This window comes from Puma concolor, chromosome D3, assembly GCF_028749965.1.
Source record: "Puma concolor isolate L17-30 chromosome D3, mPumCon1.1.hap2, whole genome shotgun sequence".
In the NCBI taxonomy this organism is placed as follows: Eukaryota; Metazoa; Chordata; class Mammalia; order Carnivora; family Felidae; genus Puma; species Puma concolor.
This window is the reverse complement of record NC_141678.1, coordinates 14,552,666-14,575,955: the sequence shown is the minus strand read 5'-3', so window position 1 is coordinate 14,575,955 and position 23,290 is coordinate 14,552,666. Positions and strand designations below refer to the sequence as shown.

The 23,290-nt window shown below is 45.2% G+C and overlaps 1 protein-coding gene across 3 annotated transcripts in view; it reads left to right on the top strand.

Moving 5' to 3' along the window:
- KSR2 (kinase suppressor of ras 2) overlaps positions 1–23,290 on the top strand; it is a 445,437-nt gene that overhangs the window by 70,325 nt on the left and 351,822 nt on the right. For all 3 annotated transcript variants that reach the window (XM_086681797.1, XM_086681798.1, XM_086681799.1), the window contains exon 2: positions 21,600–21,740. In XM_086681797.1, coding sequence (XP_086537923.1) covers positions 21,600–21,740 — 141 coding nt within the window. The remainder of the gene's footprint in view (positions 1–21,599; positions 21,741–23,290) is intronic.

Here is a 23,290-nt window from a genome sequence, read left to right as displayed (position 1 = left end):
CACAGGCCATGTGTGGCTACTGAGTGCTTGAAATGTGGTTAAGGCAGCTGAAGAACTGAATGTTCACTTTTATGTAATTCTTTTCTGGTTTTAAAATTAACAGTTTATTAAAGCCATACCCTTTATGGAAAAGTTCCATACTCTCACTGTCCTTATGCTTTTAGTTCAGCTTCTATATAGTATTACCCTGTTTGTGTAAGTCTAGCAAATTCGGCGGTCCTATAGAGGGGATTTTGCATCATCTTTGCTTCCGCTGACAACTGTAGTGAATTTAAGCATTGTCAAACAATTTAAACCATATTTGTAAATTTAATATACAGGATTTTTTTTTTTTTTTTAAACATACTCTAGGGGCACCTGGGTGGCTCAGTTGGTTAAGCCAAGGTGTTGGCTTAGGTCATGATCTCATGGTTCGTGAGATTGAGCCCCGCGTTGGGCTCTGTGCTGACAGTGTAGAGCCTGCTTGGGAGCCTACATTCAGGTCATGATCTCACGGTTTGTGAGTTTGAGGCCTGGAGCCTGCCTCAGATTCTGTCTCCCCTTCTCTCTGCCCCTCCCTGGCTCATACACTGTCTCTGTCTCTCTCAAAAATAAAGAAACATTTAAAAAAGAATAAATTGGGGCGCCTGGGTGGCGCAGTCGGTTAAGCGTCCGACTTCAGCCAGGTCACGATCTCGCGCTCCGTGAGTTCGAGCCCCGCGTCGGGCTCTGGGCTGATGGCTCAGAGCCTGGAGCCTGTTTCCGATTCTGTGTCTCCCTCTCTCTCTGCCCCTCCCCCGTTCATGCTGTGTCTCTCTCTGTCCAAAAAATAAATAAACGTTGAAAAAAAAAATAAAATAAAATAAAAGAATAATAAAAAAAAAAAAAGCCATGCTCTAATTGTTGACAAACAAGCCTTCCCAACTATTTACATAGACGTATAAATCGTAAAATATCAAGCTTATAAAAATGTGCTGGGCCTTACTTAAGCCCCTTCCCAATAGTGTACATAAATTGGACACGATTTCAATGTAAAATGCACGTCTAAGTCAGTTATTCAGTTACACATTTCAAACCAGAAAGGTGAAGTCTTATTCTAACTGGCCAAATTATTTAAAACTTTAAGGGAATAGAAAATAAATACTCCAAAGGCTCGAACTCTTTAATTCAAATATTAATACTATGGGTTTAATTATCTCATATGTCTGTTATTCATCCTGGATTTTCCCAGAACTTAAAGATGCCAACCCATTCTAGAAAGTAGTTTGTCTCACACAATTCTAAGCTCAAATTCTAAGGACATTCTTTGGGAATTGAATTCTCTGATTGCCTGATGTCACATAATGACTAGGAGAGGTGCTTTCTGGATTTTTTTTTTCTCACTTTCTGGATTTTTGGTCAGGGGTGCCCATAAGCTGCCCTGACACTGTTTATTCACTGTGCTAAATATTTATCTACTTTTGTTCATTTTAATTTCCTTGTGTGTAGCCACATATGTTGAGTCGCTGGCTGGACTACTGAGCAGTGCAGCTGTGGACAGAACAGGCTTCCATGGCCAAAGTTAAGCTGTTGCCTAAAAGAGACTTCCTTTTAGTGCCCGTGTGTTTTGTGTTTTTCCCCTGATGCCTCTGGTCTTTATTTCTGGGATCTTAGTTCTACTTTTCCTGTAGTTTAAGCAGCGGGTAATAAGGCAACATATTGCTCAGGGCAACCCCTCCACGGATATTTTTGGCTACTGATTGCATCTACCTTTGTCTCCCAGCTGTCCATTGATGACAGATATGGCATCTAGAACTTCTGCCTGATTCCTCCCCAGCCATGCTTCCTCTAGTGCAATACTTGCTCCTTCCTTCCTTCTTTTCCTTCTTTCTTCCTTTTACATCTATCTTTGTTACCCGGAAGTCTCATGGTTCAAAATGTAGGTGCAGGGGCGCCTGGGTGGCTTGTCGGTTAAGCTTTTGACTTCGGCTCAGGTCATGATCTCACGGTTTGTGAGTTCGAGCCCTGCGTTGGGCCTTTGCTCTCAACATAGAGACTGCTTTGGATCCTCTGTCCCCGCTCTTTTCTCTGTCCCTCCCCTGCTTGCACCATCTCTCTCTCAAAATAAATAAACAATTTTTTAAAAATGTAGGTTCCGAGGGTGGACCCCCACCTTAAGAGCTTATGTTTCTCTGCCCAGCTTGGTCCCTGGTGAATGATTGCAGAGGGCAGAGGGGTGGGCAGTGGGAGGTGATTTAGATGGCTGGCTTTTTGCTCCCCTAAAAAGTCAGCCCTGGACAAAATGTGTGTTATTACTTATCACTCTTCACCCAGGCCCTCCTCGTTCCAGAAAGGTTGGGAGCATTTCCACCTGTCGCCAGCCTAAGATTGCCTTAGGGGGCACTGCATCTTGTTTTTCTCCCTTCTTCTTCTCCTTTTTAGGATTGTAGGTACTCCATACATCACTTGAAACTGTCCTCTCTGGAATTTCAGCCCCTCAAGACTCATTAATTTAATCAGATCACCTAATTGGCACTGCAGTGGTAATGAGTGATTTAAAAAAAAAAAAAAAAAAAGAAACACCCAACAACACAAAAACCCCCGAAGGCAGTGGTTCTAGACTTTTTGCCTTTGTCGGAACTATCTGGGGATCTTGTTTAAAAGAAATGAGAAGCCCCCCTGTGGCCCCGAGTGTATTTGATCCTGCATGTGTGGGTCGGGGCAAGCAGGGGCTCAGCATGTGTATTTCTAACACTGTCCCCAGGGGGTTCCGCTGGAAGTAAAGCGGGACCATTTTCTTTTTTTTAATTTTTTTTTTCAACGTTTTTTATTTTTGGGACAGAGAGAAACAGAGCATGAACGGGGGAGGGGCAGAGAGAGAGGGAGACACAGCATCGGAAACAGGCAAGCGGGACCATTTTCAAGTGTGTTGTGAAAATCAGGAATGGGATAGGAGGCATGGGGGCCGCTGCGGCCTCTGCTTGTTTGCCAGGGGATTTTTAGGCAAGTTACATTGTCACTCTGTACCTCCAGTTTCTATTTTCATGTTGGGAAAAACTGGGCTCTCAGCCCTTAGTGTGTGAATGCAAGAAAATATTAATGAAGCACTTAGTACAATGCCTGGCACATAATAAGTGCTCAGTAAAACTTAGCTATGGTTACGTTTGGGATTTGGGACTCTGTTGTATAGAATAGTGTATTGATAACAGCATCACTATTTGCATAATGATGTAGCAAAACAGTAGGCTCAGGCTGGCATATAAGAAGTATCAGCAAATGTCAGTTTTATCATTCGAAATACATCCTATAAATACTGTTATATTTCTAATTATATATTATAGGTCTATGAATTCCTATCTATGATTTATATACAAATATATATTATATAGTATGTATACTACTGTATTCTGTATTTTAGCATGTTTTGTTATAGCATAAATATTAAAAAAATTTTTTAATGTTTATTTTTGAGGGAGAGAGAGACAGAGTACAAACGGGGGAGGGGCAGAGAGAGAGGGAGACACAGAATGGAAGCAGGCTCCAGGCTCTAAGCTGTCGGCATAGAGCCTGAGGTGGGGCTCGAACCCACCAACCACGAGATCGTGGCCTGAGCCAAAGTGGGATGCTCAATGACTGAGCCACCCAGGCATCCCGAGTTATAGCATAAATGTTAAAATTTATAATAATGATTATGTGAAAAAGTTACCAGTGGGCCTGGCATCTAGTAAGTGCTCATTAAATCCGTGAGCTCTCTTTTCCTCCTATTGTTATAATGTTTGTTAGCAATAATAATGTAAAGAAAAGGAAAAGCCACCAGCAGCAATGAGGGTTTTGATTCCAAGCGGGCATGCAGCGGACATTTTCCGGCAGAAGGAGGTGGCCTGGTCAGCATCCCTGGCCTGGTGGACAGCCTGGACTGGGGGGTCCTGTGTGCTCTGCCTGAGGGATGCTGCCCTCACTGGGAACTGGGGTGGAGAGAGGAGGAAGGGCGCATCCCCCAGGCCTCCAGCCCTCAGCAGGGAATTTGCCTGCGGATGCATATTGGGCGGGTTACTTGAGATGTTATCCAGTGGAATAATTCTCTCCCTTGTCAGCTGGCCCCACCACCGAGAGAGAGAGCGCTGGGGATGTTATGACAATGGTCGCCCTGGCAACCGCGGGAAGGCGTCGGGTGGCTGAGCCTGCTGCGGGCCCTGGGAACCCACAGCCTTGGCCTTAGAGCCAGGGCCGTGGTTCTGAACGTGCAGCGCCCGCTGGAAGAGGGGTTGGGACTCACTGGGAGAGGCCTGGCCCTCACTCGCAATGAACCACCAAGAAAAATGTCTTGAGTACTGACTGTGTGCCAGGCGTTGCTCTGCCTGCTGGGGGGGATTGGGGGGGGGGGCAAAGCCTGTGGTGCTCTTTTGAGCTGGCATTCTGATGGGTGTGTGTGATGGGGCTGATGGGGGGGCGTAACCATGGAAACCAATCAACAGGATCATTTGTGGGCTAACGATAAGTGCTACCGAGGAAAAAAGCAGGGTGGTGTGATGGTGACATTCGCGGGGGGGGTGGGGGGTGGGAAGGGGTGGCACCCGAAGGGTAGGAAAGTGCCATTTGTGCCTGCAGCTGGAGGAGCTCCGGGCAGCAGGAAGAAGTGCAGAGGTGGGGCGCCGTGGGTTCATGGCTCCAGTGTCCTGCTCTTGGCCGGTGCCTGGTAGCCAGAAGGCAGGAATAGTGGGGTGCTTGCCGACAGGCAGCCGTGAGGGGTACAGAGCATTCTGGAGCCTGCCTCTCCCTCCGTGTGATTTTAAGGCCCGGGATGCCACATTTCTGAGCCTCAGTTTCCTCGTGTGTAAAATGGGTGGGAGATGAGACCCTCCCCTTGGTGTTGCCGTGAGGTTTATGTGAAGGTGATTTGTGAAAGGTCACTAGAAGATGCTCAATCTGCCCTGCCCTCCCTTCCAGCTTTCACATACTCTGCTTTTGTTATTTTATTTAAAATTTTTTTAAGCATTTATTTATTTTTGAGAGAGGGAGAGAGAGAGAGAGAGAGAGAGCGAGCATGAGTGAGGGAGGGGCAGAGAGAGAGGGAGACACAGAGTCTGAAGCAGGCTCCAGGCTCTGAGCTGTCAGCACAAAGCCCAAGGCAGGGCTCGAACCCATGAACTGTGAGATCATGACCAGAGCCGAAGTCTGATGCTTAACCGACTGAGCCACCCAGGGACCCTTGCTTCAGTTATTTTCCAAAAAAAAAAAAAAAAAAAAAAGCCCCTAGGGGGCACCTGGCTGGCTCAGTTGGAAGAGCATGTAACTCTTGATCTCTGGGCTGTGAGTTCGAACCCCACATTGGGTGTAGAGATTACTTAAAAAAATAATAAAACAAAACAAAATAGTACCTAAGCAGTGATGGTTTTGGGCCCCAGCAAACCAAACCCCAGGGGCTTGTCCATGGGTGGTAGGGTTTATCTTGTTTGAGATTCTAAGTGAAAAGTTCCCCATTTCACATTAGAGATTTCAGACATGATTATTTATAGCTCTGTCACATGTCTTGACTTTAAACAATTTTTTTTTTGTTTATGCGGCTAAATTTCCCATCATGCTAATACAGAGTACAGTAATAAGGCACTGACGATGCTCAGATCCAGGAGGGTCTGAAAAAAATTTTTCCATCTGCAGTGGAAGGTGCCAGGCTGCCCCCTGGTGTGCAGATAGAGAACTACATCTCTGCATTCTTCTCTCTTGAGACTCCCCAGGATCCTTAGGACCCCAAGGCCCAGAGACCTTATTTTGCACCCTCCCTGCAAAGGCAGGTGGTGGGCTCGGCGTGGATGTGCTATTTCCAGGAGTGCTGTGTTTCTTCACTTGCAGGTGGAATCTTTGGACCTTTTACAGTTCAGCTCTGCATGGACTTGAATTGAGGGTGACCTAAAAATAAATTAGGGCACCTGGCAGGGTGAGGACATACAAAGACCATTTCCAGTTGCGCGTCTCAAACTTGACCTCTAGGCTGTTCGGACCCTCTGCTTCAACACAGAGTTCTTGTGAAGAAGGCACATGACTGGTAATCAGACCCTGAGTTTAAATTCTAACGCGGTGCTTCTTCAGTTGTGTGATCTCGGCAGGATTCCAATGTCTCTGAGCCTCAGTTCCCCATCTGTAGCATGCTAATAACAATCTAACACCTACTTCAGCATTGTTGTGGTGCTCTTATAAGGGAGAATTCTCGAAACCATTGTGGAAAGTAATTTATTTACTGACGTAGAGGGATGAAGCTTTATCACTGAAATCCCCCCTCCCCAACCCCCACCGCCCCCCTCCCATCCCCGAGTGTGGAGGTCAGTGCCCCTCACACCCTCTGGGGCAAAGAATCAGCGTTTTTGTTTTCCCGATACTTTGTAGACAACGCTTTTGTAAAATATAAAATGACTTAGCGGAAAGATGAAAGGGACCGAAATACCCAAACAAAGTACGAGCCTCACTTTGAAAATATTAGATTCAACAGACATAAAAGCACTCTGTCAAATAGCTATCGAAGTAACTAAATGCTCTCAATTTCTGTATTTATCGGCAGGCGGCTGGCCTTGGGGCAGGAGTCCTCAGGCCACAGCTAGAATAGCTGGTGTAGCCTTGCCTTGGGGCAGGGAGGATGTATAATTGATTTTGTATCCCTAGCTCTTGGTATTTAGAAAGCACCTTAAAAAAAAAAACACCACCACATACACACACACTGTAAATGAATGAATGACAAGCCTTGCTTCTAGACTAAACATAGAACTCTCATAATTATCATCCTGTGATCGTGGCACGCTGGTCTCTTAATTTTGCTGTTCTCTTAATTTTGCATCCTTGGTACCTAGGCTAAACCCTGGCTGCTCTTCTGTTCTGGCTCCTCTTAGCTGGCCTCAGGATTTGTGTTTGCACATCTGTCTCATCTGCCCCACTGGGAGCTCCTTCAGGCCTGGATTGGTCCAGGCTGCTCCTGGGGTACCCGGGGCCCTGGACAGGGTCGTGTGCCTCAGTGCTGCTCTGTAAATACCTGCTGCTCACAGGAACCCACAGCTCTGGAAGGGAACTGCATGGCTAGGGTGCTGCACCGTCTTCCAGAACTCAGTTTGTGCCCTGGTTTTATTGCCTAAGGATCCGGATGCTTAAGCGTATCAGGGAAACAAACTGCTTTCATTACATAATGCAGACAGTAGATGGATGTCTCTTTTTTTTTTTTTTTTCAACGTTTATTTATTTTTGGGATAGAGAGAGACAGAGCATGAACGGGGGAGGGGCAGAGAGAGAGGGAGACACAGAATCGGAAACAGGCTCCAGGCTCTGAGCCATCAGCCCAGAGCCCGACGCGGGGCTCGAACTCACGGACCGCGAGATCGTGACCTGGCTGAAGTCGGACGCTTAACCGACTGCGCCACCCAGGCGCCCTAGATGGATGTCTCTTATGCTTGCCTGACACTCAGAGTCATTGGGATGCTTATGTTTTTTATGAATTCTTGGCCCTTCCCCAGATTCACTGAATCAGACTTTCTAGGGAATGGGTCTGGAAGGTTGATTTTTGAACAGACACCTCCAGATGATTCTTATGGTCAGGAACTTGGGGAAGGAGGAAGCTAATATGTAAAATCATCTGATACCTTGGAGAGCTGCAGAAACTCTATGGCCCTCAGTCTCCTCATCTGTAAAATGGGATATCACTTTGTAAAGATTCAATGAAATAATGTCTATGAAATGCTTAGTAGATATGTAACTATATATATTATATATAGTTATATAGTTACATCTATAGTTCTACATAGTATAAATTATTACATGTATAACAGTTATATATATGAATTAAAAAAAATTTTTTTTAACGTTTATTTATTTTTGAGACAGAGAGAGACAGAGCACGAACGGAGGAGGGTCAGAGAGAGGGAGACACAGAATCTGAAACAGGCTCCAGCCTGTGAGCCGTCAGCACAGAGCCCGACGTAGGGCTCGAACTCGCAGACCGTGAGATCATGACCTGAGCCGAAGTCGGCTGCTTAACCGACTGAGCCACCCAGGCGCCCCTATATATGAATTTTTATATATAAATTTTTTTAATGTTTATTTTGAGAGAGGGAACAAGTGGGGTGGAGCAGAGAGACAGAGAGAGAGAGAGAGAATCCCAAGCAGGCTCTGTGTGTCAGCACAGAGCCCGACATGGGGCTCAGTCCCACGAACCGTGAGATCATGACCTGAGCCCAAATCCAGAGTCAGACGCTTAAGTGACTAAGCCACCCAGGCACCCCATAAACATTTATATGCAAACTTATTTAATGAAATGGTTGACATTTTACCTATCATATATCTATATCTATATCTATATATCTATATCTATATCTATAGATAGATATCAAGTATTGATACACGTGATTTCATGTAATCTTCAGAAATACAGTAAAAATATAAAACTTAATGAAATGGCTGACAATGCCCGTGTCTCTCTTGTTGGTAAATGTCTGAGTTTCATGAGATATGCAGCCACTTATCATATAATTAATTCAAGCTTATGGAAAAATTGTAAGATATACATGCACAGAAATAAGCAACTAAATCTCACCTGCAATAACCTAGAGATGCAACATGACCATTTCTCAACTTTAAACGGGGCCTCAATTGGACCTGTATGGCCGTGTCATTGTGAAAATTAAATAGACAATTCATAAGGTGTGTTTATCGCAGCATTTGGCTCGGGGAGAACCCCTGTTGGCTGATCGCTGCTGTTATTCTAACCACCAATCTTGGGGACCTGGTGGGGGCAGCTGCTGATTCCCAGGGTACCCATTTGGGAAGTGTTGTTTGCTCTCTGCCTAGTCCAGCTTCACGCTTAGGGTGGGTTTCTGGGATTTCCCCCTGCTTGGATGAGCTGCGCTCTTGTCCTGAAAGGACAAGGAATTCTTGTTCCTCTTTGCCTCAAGGGGAAGCCCTGGTCCTGTGGCAGCCCTCCCTGCCCTTCTTCCCTACTCCGTCTGCTTCCTAAACACATCTCTCTGCCTCGTTCCTAATGCATCGGAGTGAGGGATGCCCCTGGATTCTTGGTCCTGGGCAGGTGTGGGTCTGGTCTCTGGGTGACTCTGGAAACACCTCCCAGAATTCAAACATTCCTTCGACAGAGAGTTAGGGCACGGTATTTGTGTCAGGGGAGGGCTCAGCCTGCCTTCTGCACAGACAGTATCTCACGTGATGTCTCGGCAGGCCTGGGAGGAATATGTCCATCTTACCAATGAGAAAGTAGGGGCTCAGGGAGCTGACATGACCTGCCAAAGTCTCGGAACTGGAATTTAGAAACTCACTTCTCCCACAATACGTGGGGACCTTCCCGAGATGCGTGAAGGGTCCATGCCCAACTTTGGATTTCCACTTCTGTGGGAAGGACCCATGAGCAACCCCTAGTGCAGCATCTTCCTTCAGGGAGGGAGCTCTAGATCATGCCGTGGCTCCCTTACTTAAATTGTTGTGTGGATCTGGGTAAGTCGTTTAACCTGTGGACACCTCAGTTTTCTTGTTCACACAATGGGCTCAGAACCCCAGCCTCACCGCTAGCATTGTTGCATGGGATTAAAAATGAACAAACACACTCAAAGCACTTACCCCACCGCGCCAGGCTCACCGCAACTATTTAGTAAATGGTGGCTGCTCTCCCGGCTATTATTCCTGAAAATGCTTTGTCATAGCCGACAAAGATGCCCCCAGCAGATATCACAGAACTGCTCCCATCATGGGCTTTTGACCCTGCTATCAAAGGAATCCTTCATGCAGAAGATTAAAAAAGAATGAGATAGATCTGTATGAACTAACAGGGAAAGATTCTCGAGGCTTGCTACTGAGAACAAAAAATAAGGTACAATTTACATGAAAAAAAAGAAAAAACAACCCTACACATCCAGTTCTGCTGCAGAGTTCACACACACACACACACACACACACACACACACACACACACACACACGAATGTGCATAGAAAAAGGGCTGGACAAACTAGTCTCAGTAGTTACCTCCATTACCTCCAGGGAGAAGACAGCCAGCCTTAGCGGAGTGAGCAAAGGAAGCCTGGCTTGGCCTTACCTGAAATGGTCTAGCTTTTTTTTTTTAAACAAAAAAATGCTTGTTAAGTAATTAAAGTTAAAATAAAGTTATCCTTTCTGCAATATTGCGGCTTTGGAATCAGACTTGGGTTTGAATCTCAGCTCTCTACTTACTAGCTGTGCGATTATAAACAGATGACTTAACTTCTCTGTGCCTAATTTCTCCACCTGTAAATTGTAGATCTTCACAACATCCACTTCTGGGAATGGGTGGATATCCTGCTAGGGTGCATGTTAGCCCTTCAGCCGGGGCTTGGCACGTGAAAGTGCACAATAATGGGCCTTTTATTTCCACACTCATGCTTATTTGATTTACACTTCCAGATCTAGAAAGGGCTCCTTCACCCTTTAAGATATCCAATGTCTTCATTATTAACCAGTTATTTTTTTAATGCTTATTAATTTATTTTGAGAGAGAGAGAGAGAGACAGCACATGAATGGGGAAGGGGCAGAGAGAGAGAATCCCGCACAGGGTCCACACTCACTGTGGCTCAATCTCAGAACAACTGTGAGATCATGACCTGAGCCAAAATTAAGAGTTAGATGCTTAACCGACTGAGCCGCCCAGGTACCCCCATTATCAACTGGTTAAAATGCAAGAGAAACTGGGATAAATTTTATGACAGAATAGGTAAAAGTAAAATGCCAGGGAAGATTTGATAAGGGTTTGCTGAAGAAGGTGACATTTGAGATGGACTCTGGAGAAAGAAGAGTCAGATTTCTATGAGTGGATGGAGCGGTGTCTCAGTTAGCTGTGTATCCCACTAATGCTGTGTAACAAACAACCACAAAGCCTTAGTTGCATACAACGTACACATTCACTGACCACGCTTCAGGGGGTCAACTGCAGACTCCCAGTTCTTCTGATCTTGGCTGCGCTCGCTCACAGCCAACAGCCAGGCAACAGTTGACTGTTGCCTGAGCTGAGATGGCTTTGTCTGGGATGTTTGGGCAGACTTGACTTGGCTCTATGTAGTATCTCCTCCTTCAGCTGGTTCACCGATTAGCCTGGACGCATTCTCTTGGAGATGGCAGGTCTAAGACAGCAAGTAGAACCATGCAATGCCTTTTTCTACCTGCTGAGGCAAGAAGCGTTGCCAACTGATGGAAGAGTTATGGGCGCAGACTCTGCCTGTCTTGTGAGCTAACTGTAAGGCACATTGCAAAGGTACGGAGGCAGGAGGCATAGAGGAATTGGGGCATCTGTATAATCTTCCACAGGGAGGCATAGAAAGGACTTCCAGATGGGGGAGCCTGAGCAAAATCATAGAGAGGCGACATTTGAGGTGCTATGTTGGGGAATTGGATGGAAATGAAAGAGGTGAGGAAGGAGAAATGGACTGCAGTTGAGCCCCGGATAATGTCTGAATTTGAATGTTACTCTGTAGAACAGTATTTCCCAAACTCATTAGTTGGATGCCACCATTGTGCTTTTTGCCATATCTTCGTATGGACTTTAAGCCAACTCAATTTTATTTTACTTTTTGTTAAAAGAAATTTAAGTTTATTTATTTTGAGAGAGAGAAAGAGAGAGAGAGAGAGAGAGAGAGAGAATCCCGAGCGGGCTCCATGCTCATTGTGGTGCTGGATGCGGGGTTCGAGCTCAGGAAGTTCGCGAGATCACGACCTGAGCTGAAACCAGGAGTCGAACGCTTAACTGACCAAGCCACCCAGGCACCCCAAGCCAACTCAATTTTTAAAAACATATATATATTTAAAAATAAAACATTATGCAGCTAGCATAATGGAAAAGTGGTACCACTTGCCCTAAATGGAAAATAAACACAATGAAAACAGAAGTGTCATTACTTTGTGCTCACTAGTTACCTGCCCAAGGCAGTGTCCTGCCTGCTCTCTATTGTAAAGAGAGATTAGCAAATGTTAGAGATGCAGTGTCACTGAGTAGAGATTGCTTCCTGGATATATGGTCAGAGGGGTGAGGAGAGATTTGGATAGAGACGGACACTCTTACTGTGGGATCCATTGTTACTTAAAGTCACGCCTGGGGAACTCCTCAAGTTATCAGTGGTACCCACACTTGGGAGGTGCCGCTATTCAAGAATGGGTATTTGAGCAGGGTATTGACATGCCCCCCCCCCCCCCCCCCCAGCCCCCAGCTCCTGCCATTCAACATCAGGGCTTAGTCTGGTTTTTCAATCTTCTGTGACACTGAATGCTTAATTAAAGGTATAAGAAACTTGGGGCATCTGGCTGTCTCAGAAGAGCGCACGACTCTTGATCTTGGGGTTGTGATACCGAGCCCCGTGTCGGGCTCTGTGCTGACCATGCAGAGCCTGCTTGGGGTTCTCTCTGTCTCTGTCTTCCCTGTTCATGTGTGTGTGCACTCTCTCCCTCTCTCAAAATAAACTTAAAAAAAAGAAGTTGAGATAGCATTGTTTTTATTTATGTCAAGAAGCCACATTCTTATTTCTTTTGCCATATTTGAAATCCAACACGGGCATATATAGGCATAGAATAATAAACACTAAAACTCTTTATTTAGGAGAAAAGCCTGAGGAAGGCCAGTTAGCAAAAATCCCAGCTTTATAGATATTGTTAACAAAGTAAGCATGTATTACTTTTAAGCAATTTCTGTAAGTTGGGTGGACTTAAATCGTATGAATTTCAGAATCAAGATTTAAATGATGAATTAGGAAGACAGCTTTTTCTTTTTTTAAACGCAACCAAAAGCACATTTTCTTACAGTATAACTTTGTATGTTTTAAACTTTGGAGAAAGGATATATTTGATCTTTAAAGAATATACATTTTGAAAGGTGCCTGGGTGGCTTAGGTTAAGCATCTGACTTCAGCTCAGGTCACAATCTCACGGTTTAAGCTCTGCATTGGGCTCTGTGCTATCAGCACGGAACCCCTGTCCCCTGCCCTTCTCTGCCCCTCCCCACTCTCTCTCTCAAATAAATAAACATTAAAAAAATCTTTTTAAAAAAGAATATACCTTTGAAACAGATTAATTTTAACTTTTTGGAAATGCTTTTGGGGATGGTCGTAGTTAGTAAATTTGGGGCATAACCCCTCCAAGGTAACTGTGGAAGATGCTTGTGACTTATGTAGCACAAAACCAGCACCACAGCTATGATTCGGAGTGGTTCTTCAGTGCCACTTTGCACGAAAAATCCCTTTTAACCCTCCCCACAATCCTGTGAAGTAGGTGTCCTTTAATCTTCATTTTTCAGGTGAAAAAAAACGAGGTTTAGAGCAGTTTTGAAACGTATGTGAGGTTGTGAGCAGTGCAGCAGGGATTGGAGCTCAGGGTAGCCTGGTTCTGGTGCCGAAGGTTCTGGCTCTTCCCTGGAGTAAGACACTGCCTCTTACTCCAACACGCTAGCATGAAATGAAAAATGAAAGACTGACACAGGAGCGTCATCTTCCTCTGGTTCTATATTGTGCTCTTCTGGTTTTTCAGTTATTAATGAGCCCTCAAATCAGTGCAAACAAGCGAGTCTGCAGGGTGCACTTACTGCCAGTAAAAGCGTGATCTCAGGGTCTGAGAGATCTGCTGTGCTCTTTCTTCTCTCTCTCTCTGTTTTTTTTAATGTTTATTTTTGAGAGAGAGAGAGAGAGAGAGAGACAGAGTGCAAGCTGGGAAGGGGCAGAGAGAGAAGGAGACACAGAATCCCAAGCAGGCTCCAGGGTTCGAGCTGTCAGCACAGAGCCCGACGCGGGGCTCGAACTCATGAACCGCGAGATCATGACCTGAGTCGAAGTTGGACGTTTAAGTGACTGAGCCACCCAGGCACCCCTGTACCTTTTTCAAAAAAATGTTTATTTATTTAATTAGAGAGAGAGAGAATGCACGTGCACAAGCCAGGCAGGGGCAGAGAGAGAGAGGGAGAGAGAATCCCAAGCAGGCTCTGTGCTGTTGATGTGGAGCCCGACGTGGGGTTCCATCTCACAATCGTGGGATCATGACCTGAGCCAAGATCAAGAGTTGGACGCTTAACCAACCGAGCCACCCAGGCGCACCAATGTACTTTTTTTTTTTTTTTTAATTTTTTTTTTTCAACGTTTATTTATTTTTGGGACAGAGAGAGACAGAGCATGAACGGGGGAGGGGCAGAGAGAGAGGGAGACACAGAATTGGAAACAGGCTCCAGGCTCTGAGCTGTCAGCACAGAGCCCGACGCGGGGCTCGAATTCACGGACCGCGAGATCATGACCTGAGCCGAAGTTGGACGCCCAACCGACTGAGCCACCCAGGCGCCCCTGTGTCAGCCATTTTAAATTTTTTTTTTTTTTTTAACGTTTATTTATTTTTTTGGGACAGAGAGAGACAGAGCATGAACGGGGGAGGGGCAGAGAGAGAGGGAGACACAGAATCAGAAACAGGGTCCAGGCTCTGAGCCATCAGCCCAGAGCCCGACGCGGGGCTCGAACTCACAGACCGCGAGATCGTGACCTGAGCTGAAGTCGGACGCTTAACCGACTGCGCCACCCAGGCGCCCCCCCCATGTACTTTTTAAAACACTGTTTTCAAGTTTTAAAATGACTAACTCTGCTTCAGTAGCAAGCCAGCCATTATCCCATGTGTGCATGTGTATAAGTATTTCTGTAGGGTGCATTCCTAGAAGTGCAATCCCTGAATCAAAGTGAGTGACTATTAAAACTGAGACTAAAATCAAATTGCCTTCTTGTGGCATTCTCAATGGTTTGTCCCCCTCTTGCTGGAACTAGGTAGCATAGGTGCTAAAAAAACCATTGCTCGTTTTAAACATTTTCCCATTAATAAGCAGGTAATACATATACATTGTGTTTTCTTTTTTAGCGTTGTCTCATATGACACCAGTTCCTTTGTGTTTTTGTGAATGTTTATTTTTGAAAGAGAGAGAAACACAGAGCATGAGCAAGGGTGGGCAAGGGGCAGAGAGAGAGGGAGACGCAGAACCCAAAGCAGGCTCCAGCTCAGCTGTGCTGACAGCTCAGAGCCTGATGCAGGGCTCGAACTCATGAACTGTGAGATCTTGACCAGAGCTGAAGTCGGCTGCTTAACCGACTGAGCCACTCAGGCCCCCCTATACATTGTATTTTCTAATTTTGCTATAGAGAAGCAAATAGAAATCTCTATCAATAATCTTAGAAAAACTTTTTTTTTTTTTAATTTTTTTTTTCAACGTTTATTTATTTTTGGGACAGAGAGAGACAGAGCATGAACGGGGGAGGGGCAGAGAGAGAGGGAGACACAGAATCGGAAACAGGCTCCAGGCTCTGAGCCATCAGCCCAGAGCCCGACGTGGGGCTCGAACTCACAGACCGCGAGATCGTGACCTGGCTGAAGTCAGACGCTTAACCGACTGCACCACCCAGGCGCCCCAGAAAAACTTTTTAAATATTTATGTACTTTTGAGAGAGAGACAGACAGACAGAATGTGAGTGGGGGAGGGGCAGAGAGAGCGGGAGACACAGAATCCGAAGCAGGCTCCAGGCTCCGAGCTGTCAGCACAGAGCCCGATGCGGGGCTTGAACTCTGAATGTCAAGATCATGACCTGAGCTGAAGCTGGACACCTAACTGACTGAGCCACCCAGGTGCCCCTCAATCAATAATCTTAATATTTATTAATCTCATTGTTAATAATCTTTACTAATCTTAATTATAATAATTTTACTGATCTTAATACTTATTAGTAATCTCATTATTAATAATCTTGATCTTAATCATAATTGTTATTAATCTTAGTAATCTTAGTCACCTGTCTTTTTCTATTCACCTGTACATGTATAGTTTTATAAAATTCATGCATTATTTATACATTATAAATATTATACATATTTTATATATTGTTTTTAATGATATGCGATCATATGGACACATTGTAATTTATTTACATCATCCCCTATTGTTGAAGAGTTGGATTGTTTCCAGTCTTCCATGGCTATTATCAACTTAGAGCAAAGCTTCATGAATATACGTACTTATTTCTTTAGTATAAAACCCTACAGCAACACTGTCGTTTAGAAATACATTGAGAGTGCCAGATGTGTGCCAAGTGTATAATTTTAAATTTCCTAGTAGCCACATTAACAAAGAAACAGATGAGGGGAGCCTGGATGGCTCAATAGGTTAAGCCTCTACTTCGGCTCAGGTCATGACCTCTTGGTCCATGAGTTCGAGCCCCGCGTCGGGCTCTGTGCTGACAGCTCGGACCCTGGAGCCTGCTTCGGATTCTGTGTCTCCCTCTCTCTTTGTCCCTCACCCATTCATGCTTTGTCTCTTTCTCTCTCTCTCTCAAACATAAACATTAAAAAGAAACAGATGAAGTTCATTTTAATAATGTGTTTTATTTAATCCGGTATATGCAAAATACTATCATTTAAACATGTAATCAGTATAAAAATATTAATGGGATATTTTACATTATTTTTTTTCCTACTAAGTCTTTGAAATGTGGTATGGATTTTACACTTTTGGCACATCTCAATTCAGGTGCTAAAATTTCAATTGTATTTATTTATTTACTTTGTTTTTTGAGAGAGAGCATGTGTGAGCATGTGAGTGGGGGAGGGGTAGAGGGAGAGACACAGAGAGAGAATCCCAAGCAGGCTCCATGCTAACCACGGAGCCTGACACAGGGCTCAATTCCATCATCCTGGGATCATGACCTGAGCCGAAATCAAGAGTTAGACACTCCCCAACTGAGCCACCCAGGCACCCCTAAAATTTCATTTTAAAGTAAAGTGTAGGTCTATTAAAATAGCAGTTATATTTAGCAGAAAAATATTTTATATGGCTTCCATTTTTTTATTAGAAAAAAAATTTTTAATGTTTATTTTTGAGAGACAGAGCACAAGCAGGGAGGGGCAGAGAGAGAGAGAGGGAGACACAGAATCCAAAACAGGCTCCAGGCTCTGAGCTGTCAGCACAGAGCCCGATGCGAGGCTTGAACTCACAAACCATGAGATCATGAGCTGAGCCAAAGTCGGACGCTTAACCAACTGAGCCACCCAGGTGCCCCTGGCTTCCATTTTTTAATTTCAGTGAAATAAAATTTAAAATAACATTTTGGACATTTCACACAGACATTAGATCAATTTAATTTTTATAAACCAAAGCAGAGATGGGAGTATGTCTGGGTTTAGGATCTGAGAATCCACTGACATGGGTCAGGATCTGAAAAAACAACTTAATCTCAAAAATGAGGTGACAGAACTCAGGAAAGGATGAGGAAAAAAGGAAATTCTATTCATTAGGGTAAATAGGCAAAAAGTAAGAAAACTTTGTACAAATCAGACATATGTGAAAATTTCCACAAGACAGGCAGTGATGCTTGAGTAAGAAGTCAGTCCAGCAGGAACAGAGGCTGGGATGGGAGCATCCAAGCAGGACAATGGTCCAATGCACTGGGAAGTTAAATTCAGCAGATTGAGCAAATAAATAAAAATACTGAGGATTGTTTTTCTCACTGCCTGAGAAGAGCGATACAGATGTGGGAAGAAAAAAGGATAGAATAAACCCTATGGTGTTGGATTGTGATTGGAGGTATTGATTATCGATGCATATAGATGAAAAAATAAATATAGGCATAAGCTTGTGCATCGACATATACATAGATGCATTTCACATGCACACATCTATTGCCTAGGTTGTCCACTGAGGGGATTGGAAACGATGATACCCCAACATCAGTAAGCACACCAAGCACCCAAATCTTGGCTTCTAAATACCATTTCCCACTTAGAGGAACCAGTCAGTGCTCCCCCTTGGAGAGAGGGCTGATTCCATAGCTGGGGCTGGAAAATTTTTGTGTTGGAAATCAAAGAATGATTGTGTATCCATCAAAATATATTTCTTTCAAGTGTTTTTGGTTTTGTTTTTTTGTACCTGGGTAAAGAAAATGGTTAAAACAAGTCAGAAAATAAGAAGACAGACGGGAGAGTTCTGTAGACATCTTAGTCGAAAGCCTTGCTCTGGGGGCGCCTGGGTGGCGCAGTCGGTTAAGCGTCCGACTTCAACCAGGTCACAATCTCACGGTCCGGGAGTTCGAGCCCCGCGTCAGGCTCTGGGCTGATGGCTGATGGCTCAGAGCCTGGAGCCTGTTTTTGATTCTGTGTCTCCCTCTCTCTCTCTGCCCCTCCCCCGTTCATGCTCTGTCTCTGTCCCAAAAATAAATAAACATTGAAAAAAAAAAATTAAAAAAAAAGAAAGCCTTGCTCTGATGCACTGATAGATCAGACCCTCTTCATTCAGAAGTAAGTTAGAGAAAAAACATTCTTTTTGGCATTTTTGATTCTAAAGTTCTAGATTGAGAGGCATCTGGGTGGCTCAGTCAGTTAAATGTTCGACTCTTGATTTTGGCTCAGGTCATGATCTGATGGTTTGTGAGATAAGCCCCACCTTGGACTCTGTGCTGACAGTGTGGAGCCTGCTTGGGATTCTCTCTCCCCCCTCCCCCCCCCCCGTCCCTCCCCTGCTTGTGCACACACTCTCTTTCAAAATAAATAAACTTAAAAAACTCCCAAAACTCTAGATTGAGATTTCAAATGAGAATTGGAACATTGATACATTAGCTTGATGTAACTTTGTGCCACTGTTGCAATGGAACGTAGACTTACCAAGAAGAAGGCAACTTTCACTTTATTAGTAAGATGAATAAAATTAATGTTAACTTAAAAATGAGTTTTCAGGGGGCACCTGGGTGACTCACTCAGTTGAGTGTCTGACTTCGGGTCAGGTCATGATCTTGTGGTTTGTGAGTTCTAGCCCCACATCAGGCTCGCTGCTGGTCAGCCTGTCAGCACAGAGCCTGCTTCAGATTCTCTGTCCCCTTCTCTCTGCCCCTTCTCAGCTTGTGCTGTCCCCAAGATAAATAAAAGACTCTTGAAGAAAAATGAGTTTTCTGGTTTCTTCCAATGGGCTTCAGTCTCAGGCAAGCTCTCCCATATGGCAGCAGGGCTGGCCCTGGGCACCTTCTGCTCTGATGATATCCCTTCCCCACCCCCAACTGAAAAGGGAAGTGAGGGCTGTCTCCTGAGCACTTGGGAAGGGTAGCTGGGGAGGGTCCTTGGGGGACCCAGTCTGGCTCACTCGTTATCCTTGATCCAAATGCCGTGGCCAGGCCTGGGTCACGTGCCCACCCTGCAACCCGGGTGAAGTGGGTTGGTGAAACCAGCTTTACTGGAACCATATGGACTGGGATCCCAAGAAGGAAGGTTCCCCAAAGAAAGTAGAAATACTCTTTTCAGCAAGAGGGGAACGCAGACTAGCCGGACAGAAGCAACGGATGCCCACTCCCATCATCCCCCGCTCCAAATTTTGTGGTCTTAGAATTCCAAGATTGCCTTCCTGATAAATGTTGGTTGACAGTGCTTTGAAATGCCAAAGGCATTTACACACCTACGGATTTCATTTTTGTTTCATTTAATGATCTTTATTAAATTTATTTTATTTTTAAATGTTTTAAATGTTAAATATTTTATTTTTTTTTTTAAATTTTTTTTTTTCAACATTTATTTATTTATTTTTGGGACAGAGAGAGACAGAGCATGAACGGGGGAGGGGCAGCGAGAGAGGGAGACACAGAATCGGAAACAGGCTCCAGGCTCCGAGCCATCAGCCCAGAGCCTGACGCGGGGCTCGAACTCACGGACCGCGAGATCGTGACCTGGCTGAAGTCGGCCGCTTAACCGACTGCGCCACCCAGGCGCCCCTTAAATATTTTATTTTAAATTTATTTTATTTTTTGTTTATCTTGAGAGACAGAGAGAGAGCACGTGTGCTCACGTGCAGGGGAGGGGCAGAGAGAGAGGGATTGAGAGTTGCTGGGCTGTGCCTCACCAGCCGTGAGATCATGACTTGAGCCGAAATCAAGAGTCTGATGCTTAACTGAGCCACCCAGGAGCCTGCAAATATATTTTAAGTTATAAAGATGACAGCAGGCTTTGGGTAACGAGTGAAACCAAGCAAAAATATATTTACGTTTAACCACTTTTCCTTACCCCATCCACAGAGTCTCCTGTGGCTCATTAGCAGTCGGGGGCGTGTCTTCCGTACCGTTCTCTGCTCACGCGCATGTGGATTGCCTTTCTTTTGTTAATGTTAGTTTTTATATAACTAGTTTTCCTTTCTTGTGTCAAGGCATCTCTCTATAAGCGTGGGTTCACGTCCATCCATTTCTAAAAGAATTTGTGAATTTGTGAATATTTGCATGTGAATTAAGATTCACATAGTGCAAGAGGGTTTAAATGAAACGTTTCTCTGCTGTACTTTTCATCTCCATGGCTTATTTATTTTATACCTGGAAGTTTGTACCTCTTAATCCCATGAAAAATGCAGCATTGGGAATATAGTTAATAATATTGTGATCACCTTGTATGGTGACAGATGTCACTGCCCTTTCCCACTTATGATAGTGCATAATACATAGAATTGTTGAATCACTGGGTTGTACACTGAAACGAATCCAATACTGTATGTTGATTATACTTCAGTTAAAAACTAAAAAAAAAAAAGCAAAAAAATGTTTCTCCCACCCTTCTTTCCCACTCCTCACTCTTCCCTTCCCTGGAATATTAGGAATCCTCCCAGAGAGTGTCTGCAGGTATAAAGATACGTAGGGACGCCTGGGTGGCTCAGTCGGTTAAGCGTCTGACTTTGGCTCAGGTCATGATCTCACAGTTCGTGAGTTTGAGCCCTGCGTCGGGCGCTGTGCTGACAGCTCAGAGCCTGGAGCCTGCTTCGGCTTCTGTGTCTCCCTCTCTGTCTGCCACTTCCCCACTCATGCTCTGTCTCTCTCTCTCTCAAAAATAAATAAACATTAAAAAAGTTTAAAAAAGATTTAAAGATATGTAAATGTAAACATTTCCCACATGCATGGGAAACTATTTATTTTTATTTATCAATGTATCTCAGAGACTGCTCTGTATGAGTAGGTAGCACGCTTCCTCACTTTATTTTATAGCTGCATAGTTTCCTTGTGTGCATATACCTGCATTTATGAATCTCCTGCTGATGGACCCAGGGTGTTTTCCATCTTTTCCCATTGCAAGTAGAACCGTAAGAAATATTCTTTTTACAGTCACTTTGCACAGGATGGCATCTCTAGGTGAGTTCTTAGAAGTGGAATTGTTGGGTCCAAGGATTTGTGCAGTGGAAATGTGGAAGATTGCAGCCAAAAGGCTCCCCTCAATAAAGTGCTACCAGTGTGTGTCCCTCCTCACTGCTGTGACACCAGTCTTTAAAATAGGAGTTGCAGGGGAGCAGTGTGTGGGTGGCTCAGTGGGTCAAGCAACTGACTCTTGATTTCGACTCAGGTCATGATCTCGCTGTTGGTGAGTTCGAGCCCCACGTAGGACTATGTGCTGACAGTGTGGAGCCTGCTTGGGATTCTCTCTGTCTCTGTCTCTGTCTCTCTTTTTCTGCCCTTCCCCCTGCTTGCTCTCTTTCTCTGTCTGTCAAAGTAAATAAACTAAAAAAAATAGAATGGGAGTTGGATGGTTTTCGGGCAGGGTGAAGGCAATGGGAAGATTCTTGCTTGTTCTCCTATGGTGGTGTCTCTGAGATGTGTCCTCTGTTCTCCTCTGTGTCTCCCCAGAGCAAGCTGGTGAAATACTTCAGCCGACAGCTGTCCTGCAAGAAGAAGGTGGCCCTGCAGGAACGCAACGCCGAGCTGGACGGCTTCCCCCAGCTCCGGCACTGGTTCCGGATCGTCGATGTGCGCAAGGAAGTCCTAGAGGTGACTAGAGACCGTCCCCTGTCCCCTGCCCCTTACCGGCTGATGCTGGTCCCTTGGAGAGATGGGTTTTGCCTGTGCCTGGCACACGGTAGGCCCTCCATAAATATGTGTTGGGTGAAGGCACAGAGGATCTTCGATGCTGTCCAGATGGTTAAGAGTGTGGTTCTCCGTTCAACTGGGTCCTCTTCCAGCCCTGCTACTCATTAGCTCAGTCACCGTGGCCAAATCACATTACCTCTTAGACCAATGCTGCCCAGAAGAACCTTCTGCTATGGTGGAAATGTTTTGTACCTGTGCTGTCCGATACGGTAGCCACGGCCACGTGTTTGCTCTTGAACACTTGAATTGTGATTAGTGCGTGTGTCATTAGTGTGGCCAGTGGCCACCATATTGGGCACCCCAGACTGAGGGCCTTACTTTTCTCATCTGTTAAGTGGGGTAATGATGGTCTCCTCTTCTGAAGTAGCTCGTATGACAAAATGAGATGATCCGTCTAAAATGTTACATTCACTCTCTGGCACCTAGTAGCATTCAGCAAGTATCAGCTTGTTATTATTGTTGAAAACTTTGATAGTAATAGGAGTGGACCACGTCCTGAAAATCTCGAGGATGGTGAGATTTTGTCCTACCCTCTTGGATCCCAGGTCACAGCTGTTTCCAGTAGCCAGTCCAGCCCGTCCCAGTGAAACCCACTTACATTCGTTGAACACATGGGGCCAGGCATTGTCCTAAGGGTTTTACACCCAGGACCTCAACTGTTGAGGCTGTTCAGACCCTCACAATGACCTTTTGAGGTGGGGACCGTTATCCCCATCGTGTGGATCTGGAATCTGAGGCTCAGAGATGAAGCGGCTTCCCTTGCTAGTGGGTGGATGGGTCTGGAAGCTTGGGAGGACTCTGGAGCATGTGGGAGGCACTGTGATTTCTCTCCCTCTTCCTCTGGCCTGGGACTCTCTGAGCTGGGTAGGAGCGAGGGTGCTGGGGGCCCCTGGGTGGCTCAGTCAGTTAAGCTTCTAACTTGGGAAGTTTGGGAAGCTGACTGCTGTCAGCTCAGAGCTGGCTTCAGATCCTCTGTCCCCCTCTCTCTGCCCCTCCCCCTCTCAAAAATGAATAAACATGAATAAAAAGGAGAGCCCTCCTCCCGCCCCCCGCAGGACCAAATGCCATTTCTCTCAGTGCACACTCCTTGCTTGAAACGGCCTTTGTTTTTTCCAGACCTTGACCTCTGTGACAGCTCGCCTGAACCCACCGGATCCTGAGCTAGACAGAGGACCCGCACATTGCCCCATCCTTGCCCCCCATTTCACGCATGCGCGCTAGATGGTGTTTGATTCTATGTTATTTCATTCCCAGGATGGAGGTTTCATGTGAATACTCTTTTTTTTTTTTTTCCAACGTTTTATTATTTATTTTTGGGACAGAGAGAGACAGAGCATGAACGGGGGAGGGGCAGAGAGACAGGGAGACACAGAATCCGAAACAGGCTCCAGGCTCTGAGCCATCAGCCCAGAGCCTGACGTGGGGCTCGAACTCACGGACCGCGACATCGT